Here is a 21,245-nt window from a genome sequence, read left to right on the forward strand (position 1 = left end):
TGATACTTTGCTTTCAGTTTGGATTTCTCAATTTTCATTATAATGATAATTATGAGTCCGCTCATAATTATTATAATCAATTTATTATAATTTAATCTTTGAGTTATTTCGTGTTACTTGTGCCGTGCCTCAAGTAAAAAGTCCTTCAAAACGTTAAAAACAGTCCGATTTTCATTTACCAGTATATTGATAACTATTACAGAGAAAGGTTGTGTGTGATACATTATGTACATCCAATGTATTCTAAATATTCAGCAGACGTACAGGTACGTACACGAGTTGAAAAGAAAATAGTTTGATTCGGCTGAACCTGAATATTTGTAATAAATGTTATTTCAGCTGATTTTTGTGACGTAGGAACCAAAACAAATAAATATTTCATTCCACCCATGTGGATTTGTAACAACTAACTAATATTCATCTAAAAAACAAGGATGGGGATTGTAGGAAAGCAAAAAAGACGCATGGGACCAAACAAAATTAAGCCCGATGCAGAAACTCGGAATGAGTTTATCAAAGATGACCTGGATATCAAGGAAGAGGAGGCAAATAGTGATGGAGAGGAGGGGGAATCCAGTGGAGAGGATGACGATAGCAGCGTTTATTCGGATTTAGAGAGAGGTAATTCAAATTGATATTTTGCTTTAACGATTTCAGTGATATTCACTCAATTTGATTTATTTTCTTTTAGAGGATGCGGAGGATGACCTCGAGGACCTTCCTAATGAGTCAAATGAATTAGATAACGATAAGGAAGAAGAAGAACAGGAGGATCTGAATGAGAAGGACGAATATGAATACGACTCTTCGGATGAGGAAGACATTCGAAATACTGTTGGGAATGTCCCTACTCATTGGTACGATGACTACCCTCATCTTGGATATGATCTGAGTGGGAAACAGATCATCAAACCCAAAAAGGGAGATGAATTGGACAAATTTCTAAGTTCCGTCGATAATCCAGAGCATGGTGTGACCGTGACGGATCCTTATACCGGGAAAGAAGTGGTTCTGACTGAAGAGGATGTTCAAATTATTAAAAGGGTACGAGAAGGGAAAATCCCGGATCCAAGCGCAGACATTGTCAATGAAGAATGGATTCCCTTCTTTACTGCTGAGGTTCGAGAAACTCCTATATGTGGAGTACCTGAACCCAAAGCAGCCTTTACTCCTTCGAATCCTGAACGTCTACGTGTAGGAAGAATGGTTCATTCCATCAAAATGGGTTGGATGAAAACCAAGGCGCAGAGAGAGAAAGATGCCGAAGAAGCTAAGATCAAAGAGAAAAATAAGTTCTATATGCTATGGAAAACGGACGATCAACAAGAGTCAAAAACTAGAGATATCATTCCTGCTCCTAAAATGAAACTTCCAGGACATGCTGAGTCATACAATCCACCTCCTGAATATTTGTTCACTGAGAATGAAGAAAGTAGATGGCATGAACAAAAAGAGGAGCCTTACAAAAGGAAACATAATTTCATACCTAAAAAGTTCAAGTCTCTACGAGAGGTTCCTGCCTACAAAAATTTTGTACAAGAACGTTTTGAGAGATGTATGGATCTTCATTTGGCTCCTCGAGCTAGGAAAATGAGATTGACTATTCAACCAGAAGATCTTGTACCAACTCTTCCCAATCCCAAGGATCTCATGCCCTTCCCTCAAGTATTGGGTCTTACATTTTTGGGCCATAAGAACATGATCCGTTCTTTGTCAATTGAATCTTCTGGCCAGTATCTGGCATCTGGTTCTGATGATAAAACTGTGAAAATCTGGGAGATACAGTCAGGTTATTGTTTGAAGACCTTCCACGTTAAAGGTGTGGTCAAGTGTGTATCATGGTGTCCGAATTCGGCAATTTCTTTGATTGCCATTGGTGTTGAAAGTCGAGTATTACTTGTTAACGCTGGAGTTGGTGATAAGTTGATTGTTGATCGAACAAATGAATTGTTAAAAGATCCCCCTGCAATCAACGACAACTATGTGTTACCAGAAAAGATTCGTACAACTGTTAAATGGGAACTTCCAGAAAAAGATCGAGATCCGGAAGAATCATTGGTTGTAGTATCTCACTTTAAGTCAGTCAAGCACATTACGTGGCATGCCAAGGGAGATTACTTCAGTACATTAGTTCCTGAAGGTCAAAATCGCTCTGTTTTTATTCATCAACTCTCGAAGTGGAGATCGCAAATGCCTTTCAACAAGAGCAAAGGTCTTGTACAAACAGTTCTTTTTCATCCTTCAAGACCCTATTTCTTTGTTGCAACTCAACGTCACGTGCGGATATATAATCTAGTGAAGCAAGAATTATCAAAGAAATTAATGACTGGCTCCAAATGGATATCTTCCTTAGCCATTCATCCACACGGAGATAATCTTTTGGTTGGAACTTATGATAAACGGGTACAGTGGTTTGACTTAGATTTGAGCACCTCGCCATATCAAGTTCTTCGATACCACACCAATGCTGTCAGAGGAGTTGCTTATCACAAACGCTATCCACTTTTCGCTTCTTGTTCTGATGATACTTCCATTATTGTTTCTCATGGTATGGTCTATAATGATCTACTTCAAAACCCTCTTATTGTTCCTCTTAAAAAACTTAGAGGACATACTAAATATGATGACTTTGGTGTTATGGATTTGATTTGGCATCCAACACAGCCCTGGCTATTCTCATCTGGAGCGGATGGTTATATACGTTTATGGACTTAATTTATATATTCATAGATATATAATTTTAGGAGTTGTCCATAGTTAATTAAACAATTTAATATTCCAATTTTATTTTTAATAAAATATTACTAAACGCGTAGTACTTTGTATATAATATCCTCTATGTACAAATATTATATTTTTGGGTCTTACTAGCCTTATTATTGAAGGATTTTGACACATACATTCACTATTCCAGATATAAATTTATTTCAAAATTTACTTTAAGGGTAATATCTTTATAAAACTATTTTCCTAGAGTGGACTGTTATGAAAGGTTAGTTAGTTTATATTATGTATTATAATAATGTCATAGTAGTGATATGATCAAGACCACTGTCTCCGAGACCAAGACTGATCTCAAATACCACATCACTATATTGATGGCAATATTTTATGTTGTTCAACATTTTTTATACTTAATAAACATTAAGTACTTATATATAAAGCAGGTCATTTTCAAATATATCCCTAGATATTGCATGATTGAGCATTTCGAAAAAATTGAAATCTCTTTTTATAATTATTTTAAAAGGAAGACCAATTTATAGAAGTCATGAATGCTTCAAGTACACTAGTAGTACCAATTAATTGTGTTGACATATCGCTTTATCAAATATAAATAAGTTAGTTGATATTGATCTTAGTTTCATTAGTCACTTCTTCACGGAATTAAGGAATGGTTATTTTATTTAGAACAGTTTATGCAATTATGTGTAACATTACAGGAAGTTCTTTTATTTGAGTTTAAAAAAATTTGTAATTTAATATGAGTAGTTATACGTGGGTATCAAGTTAAAATAGCGAAAAGAACGTACAACTTAAATATGGGCAGCATTGAATTATTTAGCTGGTGTGGTGAAAATAATTACTTTTCTGGATTCATTTTGGAACTGGTACTAGAACTATGTATGAATTTTATTATATTTGCTAATGGATTGATAAGAAGTAAAATGAAAGTACTCATTTATAATGTATAACATTTCAATCTACAACTGAAAAGGTATATAATATTAGAACAATTTTGTCCGTGAAAAAACATAAGGCTATTCTAGGAAGGGAAGTAAATATTAGTTTGTATTTTAACTCTAAAAAGACCAACTAATTTCAGAGGCACGTTTTTAATATGTATATGCTCTCTGAATAATCGACTTATCATAATATAACTAAGTAACTTCATTTATCTAATATGCAAGGTAATACCAAACAGAAATTTAAAAAAAAAAAAAAAAAATATATATATAGTATAGATCTACAATGGGGCCTGTGTGATATTATAGTGAAAATTAATTCAATTCGATATACACTTAGAGTTCAAGGGGAATTATACTGCAATAACTGTTTTAAATATTAGTATACTTGAACTACTATAATTAAATATTTGATGTATCAATGCGTTTTTTTGGTTTTGGTGCAATCTTTCAAGATATATTTAATAATTTTTGAGATATTTTTTTTTAACTTCATTTGGTATACTGAGCGTGTGATCAATAGTGAAACCATGGAATTCTAGATCATACGTTTAGAGTTCCATAATAAAGCATAAGATTAATCTCTGGTCTGTATTTAAGTTGGAGCAGGCTTGAGTCTGCGAGTTACAAGAAGCTTCTAAGAACAATTATATGTTTTTATAACTCAATCCCCTCTTAATCATTTCATATTTAAGCATATTTGGATATTTTCTTCCTCCCTATAAAAGATTCCAATTTTTCAGATTAACAACATTTTACCAAGGTTGTACCCGATTCAAGTTCAGCAGTTCTATCGGTGTCGGTTCTTTTTTTTATACAGACTCAGTTTGGTAATATAGACTTAAAACAAGGGGCGTCGCTAGAAAATTAGGGCCCAGGAAATGATATTAGATACAAACAGGGACGTAGCTACTTAACACGCAGCGTGTCCTAAGTTCCAGCAAGGGCCTCAAAAGCTAAGGTAACTGAAGACAATTGTTTTAAAAAGTGGGGCTGTGAGGAGAGGCTAGTGAGGCCGGCACAGGAAGATGGAAAATTGAGGATTGCTTTCAGTCTACAAATATATATAGTACACATGTTTTGTATAAAGAGGGCTACAGCTAAAAGTGTATTAGTGTAGGGGGCCATGGCATCGAAAAGTTTAGGAAACCCTGGCTTAAGAAATATTATAGGCCCCTGACATGGACCAGGATCCATAATCTACCCCACCCACAATTATATACATTGTATTTCCTTTATATATTCTATATATGAACAAAATCCCAAGAACCGAGACCGATAATTAGCAATATTATAATATATTATGGTCTCGGTTCTACTTTGTTGGTTCCAGCTCTTATGATATCGTGTTATTGTTGTGACGTAGTCGCCCTTATTCTTCTCTTTTCAGTGGGAGGGAGGGAGGGGATAGCCTGTTCAAACTAGCTCCGTGTCTGGAGGAACATGCAGCAGCCTCTAATTGTAATCTAATCAGAATTTAGAACTACTAAATTCTACCTTCCTTGCCTAGAGTCCTTTAGTAGTACCAAGTGTTAATGAGTTCTACTAATATGTGGAGCGAACCAAGGATCAATCACTTAACCTCATGTAGGGGGATCTTAGAGATATAATTATATAGAGTGCGTACTCATTACTCATTAGAATCATGAATACAATTTATTGAAGCGTTCAGCTGATGAACAATTAAGAAACAAAAGGATCAATTCATTCAGTTATTATGTCAACATTAACCTTTCAGTTATCAATAATATTTCTTAAAATCTTAATAAATTAATAATTAATGATAAAATAACCTTCTAATTTTTATAAAAGGGGTTTGGTATTAGGTAAGTTTATCATGGTGGATATCATTGGAACTTGATGCATTCTTATTTTTTTATTCGTAGAGTTCAATGCTTCCTTGCATTGTATTTAATTGTGTCTTCAATCTTCGTTATGGTTGAAGAAGGAACATGGCAAGTTAGCAATGGTAAAGACAATAAATAAATCTCAGAGTCAAACATTTGAAGAAAAAAAAAAGCTTTATATTTACCAAAAACAATGTTGCATTTTCAAGAGTGTCAAATGAGGAGAAACAACCAAAAATATTAAAAGTCTTCAAGAAGCACAAGATTCGAGGAGACGAAGGAGAATTAAACAGTTCATAATTCAATTTGGACGTAGCAAAGTTATTTGTGTCGTGTAACATCCCTTTAAATGTTTTAGATCATCCCAAAGAAAGTATTTACTGCTTCGTACGAAATTCCCCTCCCTCCATCACCAATTATAACAAGATATGGAACTTCGGTAAAAGCAGTGGAGTACTACTCCCATCACTTCAACGTCTTCAGAGAATATTTAAACAGCCTTGATGAAGATTTGGCAGCAACCAGAAGAGCACAAGAAGTAATTAATAAATGATTCCTTAAGAGAAGAAGTCGTATTTATACAAGAAAATTTTCGTCAAATACCTTTGGCAATAACTGCGCTTGAGGAAAGATTGCCTCTTCTTACCACCCTAACCATAGTAGAAAATCTGACTCAAGATTTTGAAGGAAGAACCATTCAAGACCAAGTTAAAAGTAGTGCTTCAAAAGAATACTGGCTACACAAAACTAAAGGAACTCTCAACAAGTGACAACCTTGTATACAAAAATATTGTCAATTGTGATGCTGAGAGAGTCTTTAGTATGGTGAATATCATCAACACGAAAAGGAGTTCCAAACTAAGTACTAAGAAATTGAGGGAATTGTTGATCACCAAATGGAATGCATTTTTCGTTATCATTTAATTGTCAATATGTAAATATTAATAGTATTTTTTATATGATTTGTTACTTAATTGCCTCATTTCTATTCTCTAGATTTCGTACCAAAGTTATCTATTCATCCTTTGTGGTCTGTGGTGACTAAGATGTTCTCTAACTAACAATATATTTTGTTTTGCATAAATTTACAGAATATAATATACATTTATAAAGTATATTTACTTAGAATTCTTGATCCGGCGACAGATAAAATTGCACCACTGTCATATGTGGCTATTATATTTTAAAGTAATTTCCATGGACATTCAATATATCGATGAGTAATTTATTCAGTTCAAATTTTTGAATAGAATTAATGATCGAAGTGGAGCTTTCTTTTAGACACCTGCATACTCTTGCATAGTGCCTCTCTTAACAAATCTTGTGCATTCGACGCTTTTTGGAAGGCAAACTTTCCCATTCCTATGAGGAAATTGGAAACCACACTGTCAACAGAATTTTTCTTGGCTCTTGTTCCACGATCTCCTACAGCTTTGACTTCTTCGATATATATTGAATCCACATGACTTAGTATTTGTGTTAACACCCTTTGATACTAAATCATTTCGACTATTTTGATTATTCTTCGCCGTTTCTACTATTCTCCATTAATATATACATACTTCACATATTTTACTTGCGTCATCAAATAATTTTGATTGTGCTTCTCTATTCTTACATACCAAATTTTTATATTATGTCAATTAACATTTAATACTATTTGTATCATACAATAAATTATAACTAACATTAAGACATTTTCTGGATAATAGTATTTTGATTAAATAGTACCAAGTAAAGCTATATTTTGGCGAAGGAAAGATTCTATATGTAGTAAATTTTCAGATAAGTTGTAATGTTAACTAAATCATAATTGAGATATCTTAGAAGTATGTTCGAAATTACCCATCGGCCATCAAGTATGATTTATGAATATAGGTTTGTTTGTGTCTGAAAGAAAACAGAGGAACCAGATAGTTGAAGTTGTATTTGCGGGAACGCTTGCGCAAAACACGATTCCCACAACCCTACTCATTTGACAACTATGTTTCAAGATTTTTTAATACAATTATACGGTGAATATTAGCGTTCAAATGAGCTACAACTGATTGAAATTGGAGCCTCTTAAAATCGGAGGTGGGCTTGCCTTGGGTGAAGTTACAGAGTAGAGTATTGTGCAAAATATGTACAACTCTGCTCATAATATAACAAGAAGTGAGGGGGCCACATCCCACCTCGAAAGAGCCACACCTCACTTTCATAGGACAGAAAAAATCATATTTCTCAATTACTACAGCTCTCTTCTATGAAAATAACTTCCAGTGACATTGTTATATAAACATTAATTAGTGGGAAACTATACTGCGGCCCTTACAACACACGAGAGAAGAATTTATTTTTTGTGACCCATTTGCTTAAATTAACGGCCAAAAGATGAGCTACGGCTCCATGATTCAGAATAATTGAACTGGTCAAGTTTATATGTTCGAGTTAAGGTAAAGTACTAGAAACTTTCATGTTCGATTAGAGCCTTCAAAAGGTACCCCCTCAGCCCCCCTCCTATGTCATTACTACAAAATAGGTCTCCCAAACGTTAGTCTTTGCTTTATCAGCCCTTTCAATCATATTTAAGAAAGAAAAAAATATATAAATTTAGGAATTTTTTCGAAGTACTATTGGAACGGAACGCTAAAAACTTATTTTCACTAATCAAAGGAAATTTAGCTAAGATATGAATAAATAAATAAGGGATCTGTGTAAAGAAAAAACTAAGCTTAACGATATGAAAAGCAAAAACTGTTGTTGCATGTACTCTTTTTTCTTTTTTATTCATAAAGTAAGTCAAGAAATCTACATTCTTATTAGTTTCAAATCTTTCATTCAGTGCTATTTTTATATTTTTTTAGTCTACTTTTCTATTATTATATATTATCACAATGTCTGATAATCAATTATTTGGAAATGTTCCAGTTGTTTTTCGTGACATAGATAATGAAATTTTGTAATAACTGATTTGATTGTTCCCTTGGTCCACTGGATAGTAACGAGAACAGATTTTTATCGCTAAAGTGTTCAGTTACGAACATGTATTTTTCTGTAAGAATCAGTGCTAAGAAATGTCATTCCTTTCTCTTGCAAGGTTATTTCATGGGTCTCTAATTCTGACGAAAGACAATACTAGAACCTGAGCTTCAAGATGAGTTGACAAAGACTGTGCATCAATACATTTTCATTCTTCCATGGAATGTGCAAAACTAAAGTTGACAATATTCATTTCACTTTGTGACAAAATTATTTATTGAAAGATGGCAATAATTCAACTGGAAAGCCAGCTAAGAGTCCTTATAATAAAAAAACAAAAAAATCAGCATAGAAGAGGGCATAAAATATTTCTTGGAGAACCATGTACAAGAAAATGGAATTTTATCCCCGGGAGAGTTACATCTCACAGCGACTTAAAATCTGTGTTAATGTTGTCAATTAACAATTTAAATACCTAGGTCTACTCTTGGTTGACTCCATAGAGATATAAATTTTATAGTCTACTCTTGATTTGTTTTTGACTTATTTTTATTTTCTGTTTCTATGTCAACTTCTCGTATAAGAAATCAGGTGTGACCAAAGGAAAATGCCTAAATAATTTATTATTAATGTTCAAATATATAATCCCTATTTCCAAAAATCTCTCAAAAAAGAAATGCATCTTGTGAAAAAAAGTTGATTTTATTGAATAAGTTCTCACAAAAAGTATTTCCAGTATCTTTTTTTCTGCTTATACATATATATTGGAGGGGGTGGGGGATAAAAAATTTCAAATATTTAATTTTTCCTCCACCCCAGAATTTGATCAAATTATTTATCACAGTATTTCTACTTTTTTTTTTCTAAAGCAATAATTTTTTTCCTTCGACAATATAAACATTCCATGATTTGAAGGGGCTACAGCCCCTGCGGACGCGCCTGAAAATCTATTGGAGTTTTTCAAATAACAACTTGTTAAAGATAGGTTCTTTTGGGACTCATTTTTTGGTCTGATGTGACAAAAAGCGACCTTTGGTGCTTATGACCAACCTAATGTTTCTCGAAGGAAAAATGAGGAATATAATCTAAGGAATATCTTTATAACCGTGAAGGAAGATGGGTGAACTATCAAACTTTGGGGATACTTTTCATTCTTGAGTAGAGGTGTATAAAATATGTCATAGAAAGGGGGGGGGGAGCGACTTTTTCGTTTCGGTGATCTGAACAGGCCTTTTATTTGTTACAATTATGTATTATTTAATTCTTGAAGATAACATTCAAGTATAAAGTAATAACTAGTGCCTCTGTTCATGAAAAATGGAGAGTAAGTTTTGTGCGGGCGCTATAAGTTGGATTCAATGTATAATTGAGGATTGACATCGGAGTAGTTCCAGCATATAATATGGTCCTTCCTGATATGGTGTGATTTGTGTTTATTTCCTTCCTATCGCAGCTGCTTTCAGCTCATCTCATAAATATCTATCACTCTCCTCTATAGCTCAGTATAAGTTACTTGAGAGTGCTATCATCGCATTATTTACATGTCAGCTATTGTGGGGGAGTAAATCAATCAAATTTTTATTTTATATTGAGCTACTAGGGATTTTTTGTTTTAACAAAAAAAGATAACATTAAGTATACATAATTCAAGTTTTGAATAACCATATTCATTCTCAAAGTACTATTTTTAGTCATTATTTGGAACGGAAATTGTTGAACCAAAATGTTCAATCCATGATCAGACAAAATTAAATCGTGCAATATTGAATCATGAATGAGAACTAATAAGTAATAACTAATAACTAATGATTACTAACCAGAGTCAATTCATAATTAGAGTTGGTTTGTTTGTTATTAAAAAAACTACGTTTAAAAATTAGAAAAGGAAAAATGGTCTTTAATAAGTCGTTGTTGTGTTAACTTCTCCCTCTGAAGTAAGCATTCTCACCTATCTATTGTGTATATTGTTTTAAAAATGTTTTATAAAATAAATATATATTAATTTATATATGACTACAATATTTCCCATGCACAAATGATTCTTTAAATGTTTAAAGTTCTCCTCTTTATAGCAGTCATTCTCCTCCTTAAATCAGCTGATATTAATAAGAGTCTTAATTCAGTAGTACCATAAGTCTTTCTCTCGTCTTCTTTATAGTACCTTTTTTTCCTAACAAAATTGTCGAATCTATTCATAATATAACTATTATTCTGACAACAGCTGACTTGATCTTAAAATACAACATCAACCTCAAGTAAAACTTTGTCGCTCAATATGTTCTCTATGCTCTCCTCTCCAAAACTCCTCTTCTAATTGTCAGGGTGACCACGTTCATTTTCGGTTTTTTTACTTTTACATACAGACAAGGCATCTTTTAAACGTAACTGATCTAGAGGCTTTGATGCATTAGTTCATACATATATAAGGCATAATAAAAACAATAGATTATATTGAGAAACTTAACGCTAATCTTAAGCCACCCATCAAAATTATATGGAATTAGACATAAATTGACATTACAGAAGGATTCAGATCCAAAGAGCACATTCATATCAAACTTCAGCATATCTCAAACAAAATAAGATTCGGATAACAAAATTTAGATTTTAATTTGATTAAGGATCACTGCTGCGAGTCAAAGTCTCACGTCGAGCTTTTTTTTTTTAAACTGGCAAGCTCGATTGTCAAAACTGAAAAGAACAATTTGAAGAAATATATGGTTGCTATCCATCTGTACTTTTATTGTTGCCAACTATTAATTAATTTTATAAGTTAATATAAAAATCAAAATTATATGTGATACCCTTTTTGAGTTCATAAAACAAAAATTAATCTCTTTTTAAATCATAAAAACAGCTGAAAGGTAAATTCAAACACATTATCTTCGTTTTATTTCCAAAATTTAGTCGTGTACGTCTAGAGCTCATTGTAGAAATCTCTCTAATGAATATAAATTAATTGAAATTTTCAAAGATGAACTAAAAAAATATTAAAGTAAATATGTGTCATGTCTTGATGAGAGGATATAAAAAACGACTTATTTTAGCTATCAAGGGTACATAGTATTACCTAAACCTTATGTTGTACTGTGTTACTGACATTTTTCGTTTATTTTGAAAAAAGTTAAAAATTTCGGTTAAGTCATAAAATAAAATAATTGTTTTTATTTTTTCTTAGTTTTTGATTATGTTTTCAGCCATATATTATATAATTAATTTGCATTGCCATTGGAATATTTTGGATTATAATTTTAATGCTCAGTTCTCCCTGAATGCTGTTACATATTTTACTATGCAGAGTTTCATAATGGCGCCGAATATTGTATTTTTTAAAAGAAAAACTTACTGCTGGTATAATAAGTATACAGGTTTTCTATTCACTTCTGTAAACAAATAAGAAAATGTCAATTTTTCTAGAAAAATCCTACACTCTGTGTAAGACATTTAGCTGATGATGCGTACTAAACAAAAATTAATAATGCAATATTCTACCAACAAATGCTAAACATACTCAAATGTTAGCGCTTACTCGTGTTAGCTCCACCACAGTGTTGCTTCTATGTTGTCTACGAGTACTAAATACTACGTGGCCAGCAGAAAATAAAGGAATACTAAATTTTACAAAATTTAGTTACGTTGAATACATTGATTTATTTTAATAATGCAGATTAATCTACCTGGCTAGGCCAAACATCCAGGTGGGCCTTATACTACCCTCAAGCCGTATGTTTGACACCTTGATCCAAAGAATGTCCCATCCAAACATGCACAATTCTATGTTTGAGTTTTATTGCTTCATTCAATTTACCAAACTAATCTCTTTTGTATTATAGACAAAGTTATTAGAAAATTGTTGTTCACTACCAAACCCTTTGGTAATACAATTTTTAGGAATTAGCTGTCGATTTTGGATCCAAGTAGCAAATTGAAGAGTATCTTCTCTTTTCCAAGACTGTTATTATTATTATTTAATTCCGGATGAAGGAACATCCTTTTCTAGCACATATATTTTAACACAAAACCGTATTGAATATTTGTGCGTTGAGGGTTTGTTGCAGAGTTATAATTGCCTGTCTTTGTTGGACTCTGAGTAGAATTGAGGATCGACATCCGAGTAATTTTTGCCAATGTCCTGGTTTATTTCATTTTCCCTGTCCCCTTCGTCACAGTAGCTTGTAGCTGATCTAATGAAACGTAATGATAACTAAGCTTCTCTCCTCGAAAACATTTCAAGTTGACAGGGTTACTATCTAGATTTGGGTTTCTTTTTTTAAACATGCCCAAAATGCTACTGATTAGCATCACTGTTAATTAGTATTAAATAATTAGTTTCTAAATTAAAATTATATTTATGAAATTAAATACAAATTTATTAGAGTTTATTTAAATTTTTTTATGTAGATATTTCAATTAACTTTGGTTTTTTAAATCCAATTCGATTCTATATAAGAGTTTAATTCTATTTATTGCAAAATTAATGTATGTATAAAAATATACTTACAAAGTATCTAATTTCTATATATGACAGATTTCCATCTTGTAAGAGCTCGCTATTTTTCCTGGAAAATCGACGAAAATAAGCTTCTTTATGCTCATTAGTATCTTTTACAGAAACTTTTCCAGTTTCACAAAATAAAACTACGTCGATAGATGGCTAGAAGGCTTGATTAGAATTATTTACATCATTTTTTAGATCCAAAGTATTCCAAAGTAAGACATGGAACTCACTCCCGTGATTAAAAATAAAAAATATAAGTGTTTCTTTATTTCATTCATCAATGTTTTTTTTACTAATAAAGACTGTATATAATTGTCTTTGGTTTTAATTCATAGAAAAAGTTGAGTTTCTCAGGTTTCGCTGACTTCCAATGTTTTTGGTCATCCTCTCTCTAGTAATTCATACTCAAACAGTGCAGTAATGAGAATTTTACTGATCACAAACAAAATGAATTTTGTGTAGATTTTTGTAGTATTATTCTGTTGTTCAGAAAAATGTCCAGAAGAAGTGCTTTCAAGAAAGTTTGATCCATATAAAAAAAAATACATATATCTCATCACTTTTATTTATGGCATCTTATTAATTGAGCAAAGTTTATCTGTATTTCCGTCTGAGTTTCTGAAAAACAGTGACTGAAAGGCACTGTAAATAGTGCTCCCTGATGTGTATCATAAGCATATTTTTATCTAAGAAATAATAATGTTGTGGTATTGATTGAAATATTTCAAGTGTGTGAATATAGCATCGAACGTTTATAAAGAGTGCATTGTATATAGTCTCCCCTGACGTATATCCTAATCATATTTTTGATCCAAAAAATAACAAATTAGTATTTTAAAGGTTTTGTTTGTTTTTGTTAGTGAGGGCTCCAGAGACTAAAGTATTCATTAGTCATCAAATCATTTTAATTTTTTTTTCTGTAATTCTTATTATTCTTCTTTCATTCTTTAGCTGAGAACACATCATTTTAATTGATATAAGTATTGAGTAGTTACATGTGAGTGTGCTCATGAAAAACGATGAATACCACTAATGATTTCTTTAGGAGTTACATTTTATATTATTAAAGCAAAATTTGTCTTTTAGCTGACGTATAATTACTATGGGCAGTATTCAAATATATACATATACGGTTCCTAGGACAACTAAAGAGAAGCACATAACCTCGCATTTTGTTTTTTTCAAGGTTGCGTACACATGGAGGATTAACATGTCCTATCAGTATGTAAAAATAATAGAAACAAAAAATTAACGTGGTTGCCCTGACAATTTAAATAATCTTTTGGGGGAGAGCAGAGCATTTTATTATATAAGCTGGAATCAGCATCGAGAGGAAGGAAATAGAGAAAAATCTCACTATGTATATAGTAAGGACATATAAGCTAAGATTACTCAGATGTCGATCCTCAATTATACTCCGAGTACAACAAGGACTTACAGTATCTGCTCCCGACCAAATTTACTATCCGCCTTTCATGAGAAAAATTATGCTCAGATTGCCAAATTGAAAAAGCCATTCCCGCATTGTAGGACATATTTTATGCATCTCTAATGCATCACTGTCAATACATAATATATAGTACCTTTTCTTTTCTTCTTTAATCCCGACGTATATTATTATCGTCTGTTGATTCCCTCGTCTCGCTTGATACGTCATAGCTTTTCATAATTTATTCTTTTTGAGAAATAAACGAAGTAATTAGTTATTCTACATATACTTATCAAGGTGGTGGATAATATATTTGCGACGCTCATATCTTTTATAATTTAACTGAAGTAAGAATGGCCATTTTAATGATGTAACAAATATATGGAAAACGTGGGCCTCTACATGTATTTTACTCTAAGATTATAAGGAATCTAACTCAAAATGTGAATTTGTATGAGGGCAACTAACTAATGTATAATGTCGTGATATATATATTATGTAGGACACCATTTTATACAGAAGACAAGTTCGGTAGGAGCATGAGTTTCAAAATTAAATCAAAATCATATTTATCAAATAATTCAAATAAATAATGGTACAACCGGTTATCTGTCCGAGCTGTTTTAAACTCCTAATTTCCTTTTTTCTCTTCAATTTAATGTTCAGAGCTTTGATTCGAATTCCTGTACGCGTTTGTGTATAGCATTTGAGAATTTCTAGGGAATATTTGACTCCAAACTTGAGAGTTAGAGCTTGGGTTAGTCTCTCTAACACTCGAGGATTTTTGTCAACTTTTTCCTTGAGCAATGTCATAAATTACCTCTTCAAACTTTGCGATATCTGCAAGGAATCCATCTGATGGAGCAATTAAGCCACCTCGGGAACGATGAAAAATCCAAGGTGTTTGGCTTGACCATTTATCATTGATTTTGTAATTGAAAGTTCATAGATGAGGATGAGGTGCTATGATCTTCCAAATAAGATAATCGGCAACATACGCCGTCCCTAAGTAGTTGTAGTCCCATTTGTCAGAGGAAGAAAGGGATAAATTTGAACTGTCCGCCAATTCAAAGTCAAAAGACTCTTCCTGGATTTACTGATCGAAATTATCCTCCAATTGATTATTGGCTGTAATAGTACTACTTACTCGTTTATTTGAAGTTCACGGCCATAAAGGAGAAAACCTTGGAGGCTAAATATGATAATTATATTTAAATTCATATAAATTAATTTTATTATACATTTTTTAAACCATTTACACAAAAGATGCTTATTTCAGAGGGAGAAGTCAACACCACGACAACCTATTTAATAATGAAAAAATATAATAATTAAAAACATGTCAACTCGAATTATTATTTCTCAGATCAAGCATCTATGTAGTCCTAAGAGACACTCAAAATTGAATTTATGGAAAAATTACACATTTACAATGAGTATTAAAAAAGTATGGTGACTTTATATTTAAAAGAAAAAAAATCTATTTATTTATCAATATTTATGTTGCCCCCTTCAAAGTTATCCCCCTCAAATAAATAGACTTGTGCCAACACTTTTTCTAATCCTCGGAGCACTTCTCATAAGCCCTTTCGGTGTAATCTTGAGCTCTTCCACAAGGCTCCTCAGTTTTGGGAACAAATCCGGTGAATTTGGTGACTGAGACACGATTATGGTGTTGTTTTAAGCAACAAAATATTTCACAAGCAAAGATGATTGAGCAGAGGTATTATCGTGATACAAAAGCCATGAATTGATTTTCCACAATTCCGGACTTTTTCTCCGTATTTTTCTTGCAAGTGCATATAACTTCAAGATAATACTCTTTATTGACCGTACGACCATATGGTAAGGACTCTTGATGCGTTACGCTCCGATTGTCGAAAAAAAACAGTGAACAAATCTTTGACATTTGATCGAACTTGGCGTGCTTTTTTCTAGTCTTGGCTCACCTGGGCTCTTTCATTCGGACATTTGGGCATTGGTTTCGATATCATAAGCATACTAATTATGACACTTAATTTATTGATCGTCATTGACGTTTGTCAAAAAGACCTTATGTGCAATGCTCATGCGACGATTCTTTTGGACAAAATTAAGCAGATTTGCAACCATTTCACTAACACTCATCTCATGTCCAAAACGTTCGAAAAAATTATATGGCACGAGCCAAACAATGTGTCAATATCCTCAGCAATTTTTCTGATATTGATTTGACGGTTTTCAACAACAATTTTCTTCACTGCTTCCAAGGTTAATAGAAATACAAGTTTAGAACATCATGTAATCGAGCTTGCTAGAATGTTCAATTTGATAATGTTATCATATTTACACCCTATAGTACTCTTTGACGTCACTATTAAAAAGTGTGGTGGAAGGCAGACATCAGTTGGAAAAGCGTTACGGTCTAACCTTACATTTGTATTTACCTTGACTGCTTCAAAGTTTTCATCTGTTGTTGACGTGCTTGGTTGTCCAGAGTGAAGCTCGTCACTGGCATATTCCCGGCCATCTTGGATGAGTTTGTACGACTTGTAAACTTTTTTTTATCACTCAGAACAGATGAAGCGTATGCTACTGTCAACATGTCAAGTGTTTTGGAGCAATTAATTTCATTTTTAGACAAAATTTGATGCAAATACTTTGATTCATGTTTTTCAATAGCAAGAAAATCTATGAACACGCAAAATACTTCTGACCGCTGTACCTCTCATAAACAAACTAAACATATCATATAGCAGAAATAGAAAATATGTGTTCCGGGCGAGTGTACTAAAATACAAAAATCGAGCATACCAAATGTACGTTACCCTCGAAATTTGAAAAGTCAAATCAATAAATCGTGTCCTAGACTCCTTTAAAAATATAATCTGGCCTACATAGGACAAAGTTTGCTCAAGTATATATAGAGATTAGTATTAAATTAATTAACGATCCCTATTCAAACTCTTCCCTAGGCTATATGATGAAAGTGAAAAGAAGCCATCACAGTTGGAGCATACGAAATCAGAATAAACAACCCCATTTTCAATTGGAAAAAGCAACAACAACAATATAACAAAAACATTTCATCGCGCGCATACTTGAAGACTATAAAAGGGCTGTACTCTTCTGAATCTATCTCATTCTATAATATAATATTACGAGACATACAAAAAAATGCCTGAGAAAAAGGTAAGTTAGTTGAATTTTCATTTTGTTAGATTTATTCCATGCAGACGTGGAGAAACAAGTAAACATGCGTTTCAATCCAAATACCAATGATATTTTTAGGGACTTTTAGAAAGACTGGCTGAGGGACCAGTCATTGGGGATGGAGGTTTCGTATTTGCACTTGAGAAAAGAGGTTATGTTAAGGCTGGACCCTGGACTCCAGAATGTCTTCTTGAAAATCCAGAAGCTGTTCTTCAACTTCATCGTGAGTTTGCTGCCGCTGGAGCAGACATTGTACAAGCATTAACATTTTACGGCTCTGATGATAAACTTGAAAATAGAGGGAATGATGCTAAAAATAAGTTCACCGGAAGATCATTGAATGCAAAGGCTGCAGAATTAGCTAAAAAGGTAGCAGGGGAATCTGGTGCTCTCACTTTAGGAGGGGTATGCCAATGCCCCAGTTATTTATCCGGGAAATCAAAGGAAGAAGTTCAGGAGGAGTTTAGAAAGCAAGTCAATGTTTTTGTGGAAGAGGATTTGGATTTCGTTTTAGCTGAAGTATGTAAATACAAAAAGTTAAAAAAATATTTATATTTATAAATGGGGTATGAGAAAGTGCTTGCCTATATAGGGAATGTATTCTTCGACAATTAGTCTAGGACGTTCACCCTTTAAAAATAAAATACACCCCCCTCCCCATTTCACTTCCACTGATTTATTTTAATAAAACACTACATAGAACTTGGCATATTGTCAGTGTTTTCTTGTTCTCTCCCATATTTAGTAATAAAGGACTCAATTCATTCATTCAATATCTTAGAATGACTCTAATAGTACAATATTTTATAATGTATGATTTCCCCTCAAATTTAAGTATTTTGAACACATTGAAGAAATGGAATGGGCGATAGAGGTTTTAAAGGAATCAAATAAACCAGTGGCAGCCTCCATGTGCATTGGACCAGAAGGGGATCTTCACGGAGTATCTTCTGGTGAATGCGCAGTTCGAATGGTTAAAGCTGGAGCTAACGTGGGTAAGAATTTCGAATTACAATTTTACCCAAATATTCCCTTTCTTTTTAGTTGGCATAAACTGCCATTTCGATCCTTTTATCTGTCTTGAGGGGATGAAACTCATGAAGCAAGCATTGTTAGAAGCAGATCTTTTGAATAAAGTTCATCTCATGGTTCAACCATTGGCTTATCATACACCAGATGCTGGAAAGCAGGGTTTCATTGATCTACCAGAGTTCCCTTTTGCTCTAGAATCACGGATTTGTACACGATTTGATATGCATAGATATGCTCGTGAAGCCTATGAACTTGGAATACGATATATTGGAGGCTGCTGTGGCTTTGAACCATATCATATTCGTGCCTTAAGTGAGGAACTTGTGAATGAGCGAAAAGGAAAATTAGGTCAAGCATCTCAAAAACATTTACCATGGGGTGGTGGTCTGAAAATGCATACTAAGCCCTGGGTTCGAGCAAGGTATTTGTTCTTAGTCTTTATATAATAATATAATTTAATTATTTCTCCTTTCAGAGCCGATAAAAAGTATTGGGAGAATTTAAACCCAGCGTCTGGAAGAGCATTTAGTTCTAGTTTCTCAAAACCAGATGCATGGGGTATTACCAAGGGCTCAAAAGAGCTTGAACAACAAAAAGAGGCCACATCTGATGCACAAATTAATGAGTTAATTGGAAAAGCAAAGAGAAATTTGTAAAGCGATTTTTAAAAATATATTTATATATATTAACATTACATATTTCGTTGATGTGAAAAAAAAAAACAAAAAAAAAACATGAAATAGAGTTTGATGATGCGATCATATTCCAATAATAATCAATACAATTTATTTGCATATCTTTAATAGGTCATCATTTGTATTTTATAAATGTTTGTAAATATGTAAATTTTCATAATTTTTGTACTAACATGAAAGGGACAGTGGATCTAATATTCAGTGCATTAACTGCATTGTGACTAAAAACTGCGTAAAAGAGACTTGTTTTTTATATAGATATTTACATTTTGATTTTTTTTCTCCAAACAATTGCTTATATAATCATATTTTTCTTTTATATATATATTTATAAAGAACTTGAAACTTGAATCTAAGTAATAGGGCATTATGTCATTTTCACAATAGCAGCACAATATTGTCAAAAAGTTAAAAGTTTGTCTGCATTTTGTCATTAATAACAAAAATTAGTTAAACATAGAATTATTTATTTTAGAGAGTAAATATGAATGGAGGTGAATCTTAAGAGGGTCTTGTAACTGATGCAAAGAAAGTATTGTATCCTAAGTTAACGTATAAACTTCCAATTGTGCCATTGCAAAAGAGATTGCTGTTCCAATGAAAAAAACAAAAACATGTAGAAGATTTCAGTAAATCGTAGGAAGGTAGTGCGTTTTAAGGTTGTTGACGTTGCGTATATAATGTATAATAATTCATATCAACCATCAATTAGGAGTGAAAAAGTATCCGAACGAATCTTCATAATTCCTCCATAAAAATAGCATTGGATTTTTACTTTCCATGGAGCTCTGATTGTCACTTTCCTCATCGCATCATCGAATTGTTCTCAATATTTGGATTGTTATGTAAGAACATCATGTATCTTTTAGTCATTTCCTACAGGCTAAAACGATCTAAAAATAGGAGAAACAAAAATTATTATAATTGTAAAAAAATAAAGCAAACCCATTTCCTGGATGTTATGAACGTACATATGTTACGGAAGAATACCAACTACTCCAAGGAGGCAAAATTCCTCTGAGGTAACATCCTTGTTGAGAAGTCAATGTGATGATTCTCCATTCTTCCAAGTGCCATAGCATGACCCCTGTTTACATTATTTGTATTCTTTATTCCAAGTGGTTATTACTTATTATAATGTAACCATATAACGACAGGATTTTTATTAGAATAAGTTCGAACTACTTTTCCATTTTATTATTGGAACAATACCAAAAAAACTAGAAGTGGGGCACAACTCTCAGAAGAAGTAAGAGTCGCACCTTCATTTATTATTCATTTTTTCTATTTAGCTTCTATCCCCCCCTTAATTGAAAGTTTGCCGTAAATAAATACAAAAATCAATCTTGGAAAAATTGTTCACAACCAGCGCAAACTTCTTTGCACCCATCAGTGAACCGACCTTAAAATGCAGGGGTGCAACTATATACTTTCTACTGGGTATGTAAATTGTAGAGATATACAATTTCGTACAAAAGAATGGAAACTCTTTTGGGACAAATAATAAAACACATATAGTTCATTTTAAAGACGTTTTTTTCTTAATTCTATTACAACAAAAATGCCTTAATTTTTGACTTTCTTTTATAATTATCAACTATGGCCGTCATCAGCTTACAATACGTCCTCAGGAAGCCCTGGCATACCCTCATGAGGTATTCTTGGACATTGCAGCTCAAGTCTGGTCGACGGAGGCCTTAAGGTCCTCGATATTTGGATGTTGTACTTGACAGGCCTGACTCTCGATGTTCCACTATATAGAGTAATCAAGAGTATTGAGACTGAGCTCTGTGGTGGCTATAAGCTCTTGTCCCGGAATTGCATATTGTTGGTGATTTTTTTATGTTTTTTCAGGTAGGCTTCTCTGAGGAGAGGCCGTTCATGAGCTCGTAAAGAGGTCCACCC

At 32.9% G+C, this 21,245-nt stretch overlaps 2 protein-coding genes and 1 long non-coding RNA gene across 3 annotated transcripts; all 3 read left to right on the forward strand.

The window, feature by feature from the left end:
• The first annotated feature begins 297 nt into the window (after window positions 1-297).
• LOC121129028 (ribosome biogenesis protein BOP1 homolog) lies at window positions 298-2,815 on the forward strand. The gene is made up of 2 exons (XM_040724691.2): window positions 298-621; window positions 692-2,815. Exons 1-2 carry the CDS (start codon window positions 435-437, stop codon window positions 2,713-2,715), a joined length of 2,211 nt encoding a protein of 736 aa, XP_040580625.1. The 5' UTR covers window positions 298-434; the 3' UTR covers window positions 2,716-2,815.
• A 1,939-nt stretch (window positions 2,816-4,754) lies between these two features.
• On the forward strand, window positions 4,755-7,228 carry LOC121129794 (uncharacterized). The gene is made up of 3 exons (XR_005868508.2): window positions 4,755-5,512; window positions 5,573-6,467; window positions 6,530-7,228. It is a non-coding gene; the product is annotated as an uncharacterized lncRNA (long non-coding RNA).
• A 10,262-nt stretch (window positions 7,229-17,490) lies between these two features.
• LOC121129618 (betaine--homocysteine S-methyltransferase 1) lies at window positions 17,491-19,420 on the forward strand. The gene is made up of 5 exons (XM_040725343.2): window positions 17,491-17,592; window positions 17,692-18,132; window positions 18,449-18,608; window positions 18,658-19,066; window positions 19,121-19,420. Exons 1-5 carry the CDS (start codon window positions 17,578-17,580, stop codon window positions 19,299-19,301), a joined length of 1,206 nt encoding a protein of 401 aa, XP_040581277.1. The 5' UTR covers window positions 17,491-17,577; the 3' UTR covers window positions 19,302-19,420.
• The last annotated feature ends 1,825 nt before the right edge of the window (window positions 19,421-21,245 follow it).

Source organism: Lepeophtheirus salmonis, chromosome 14 (assembly GCF_016086655.4).
Source record: "Lepeophtheirus salmonis chromosome 14, UVic_Lsal_1.4, whole genome shotgun sequence".
Taxonomy (NCBI): Eukaryota; Metazoa; Arthropoda; class Copepoda; order Siphonostomatoida; family Caligidae; genus Lepeophtheirus; species Lepeophtheirus salmonis.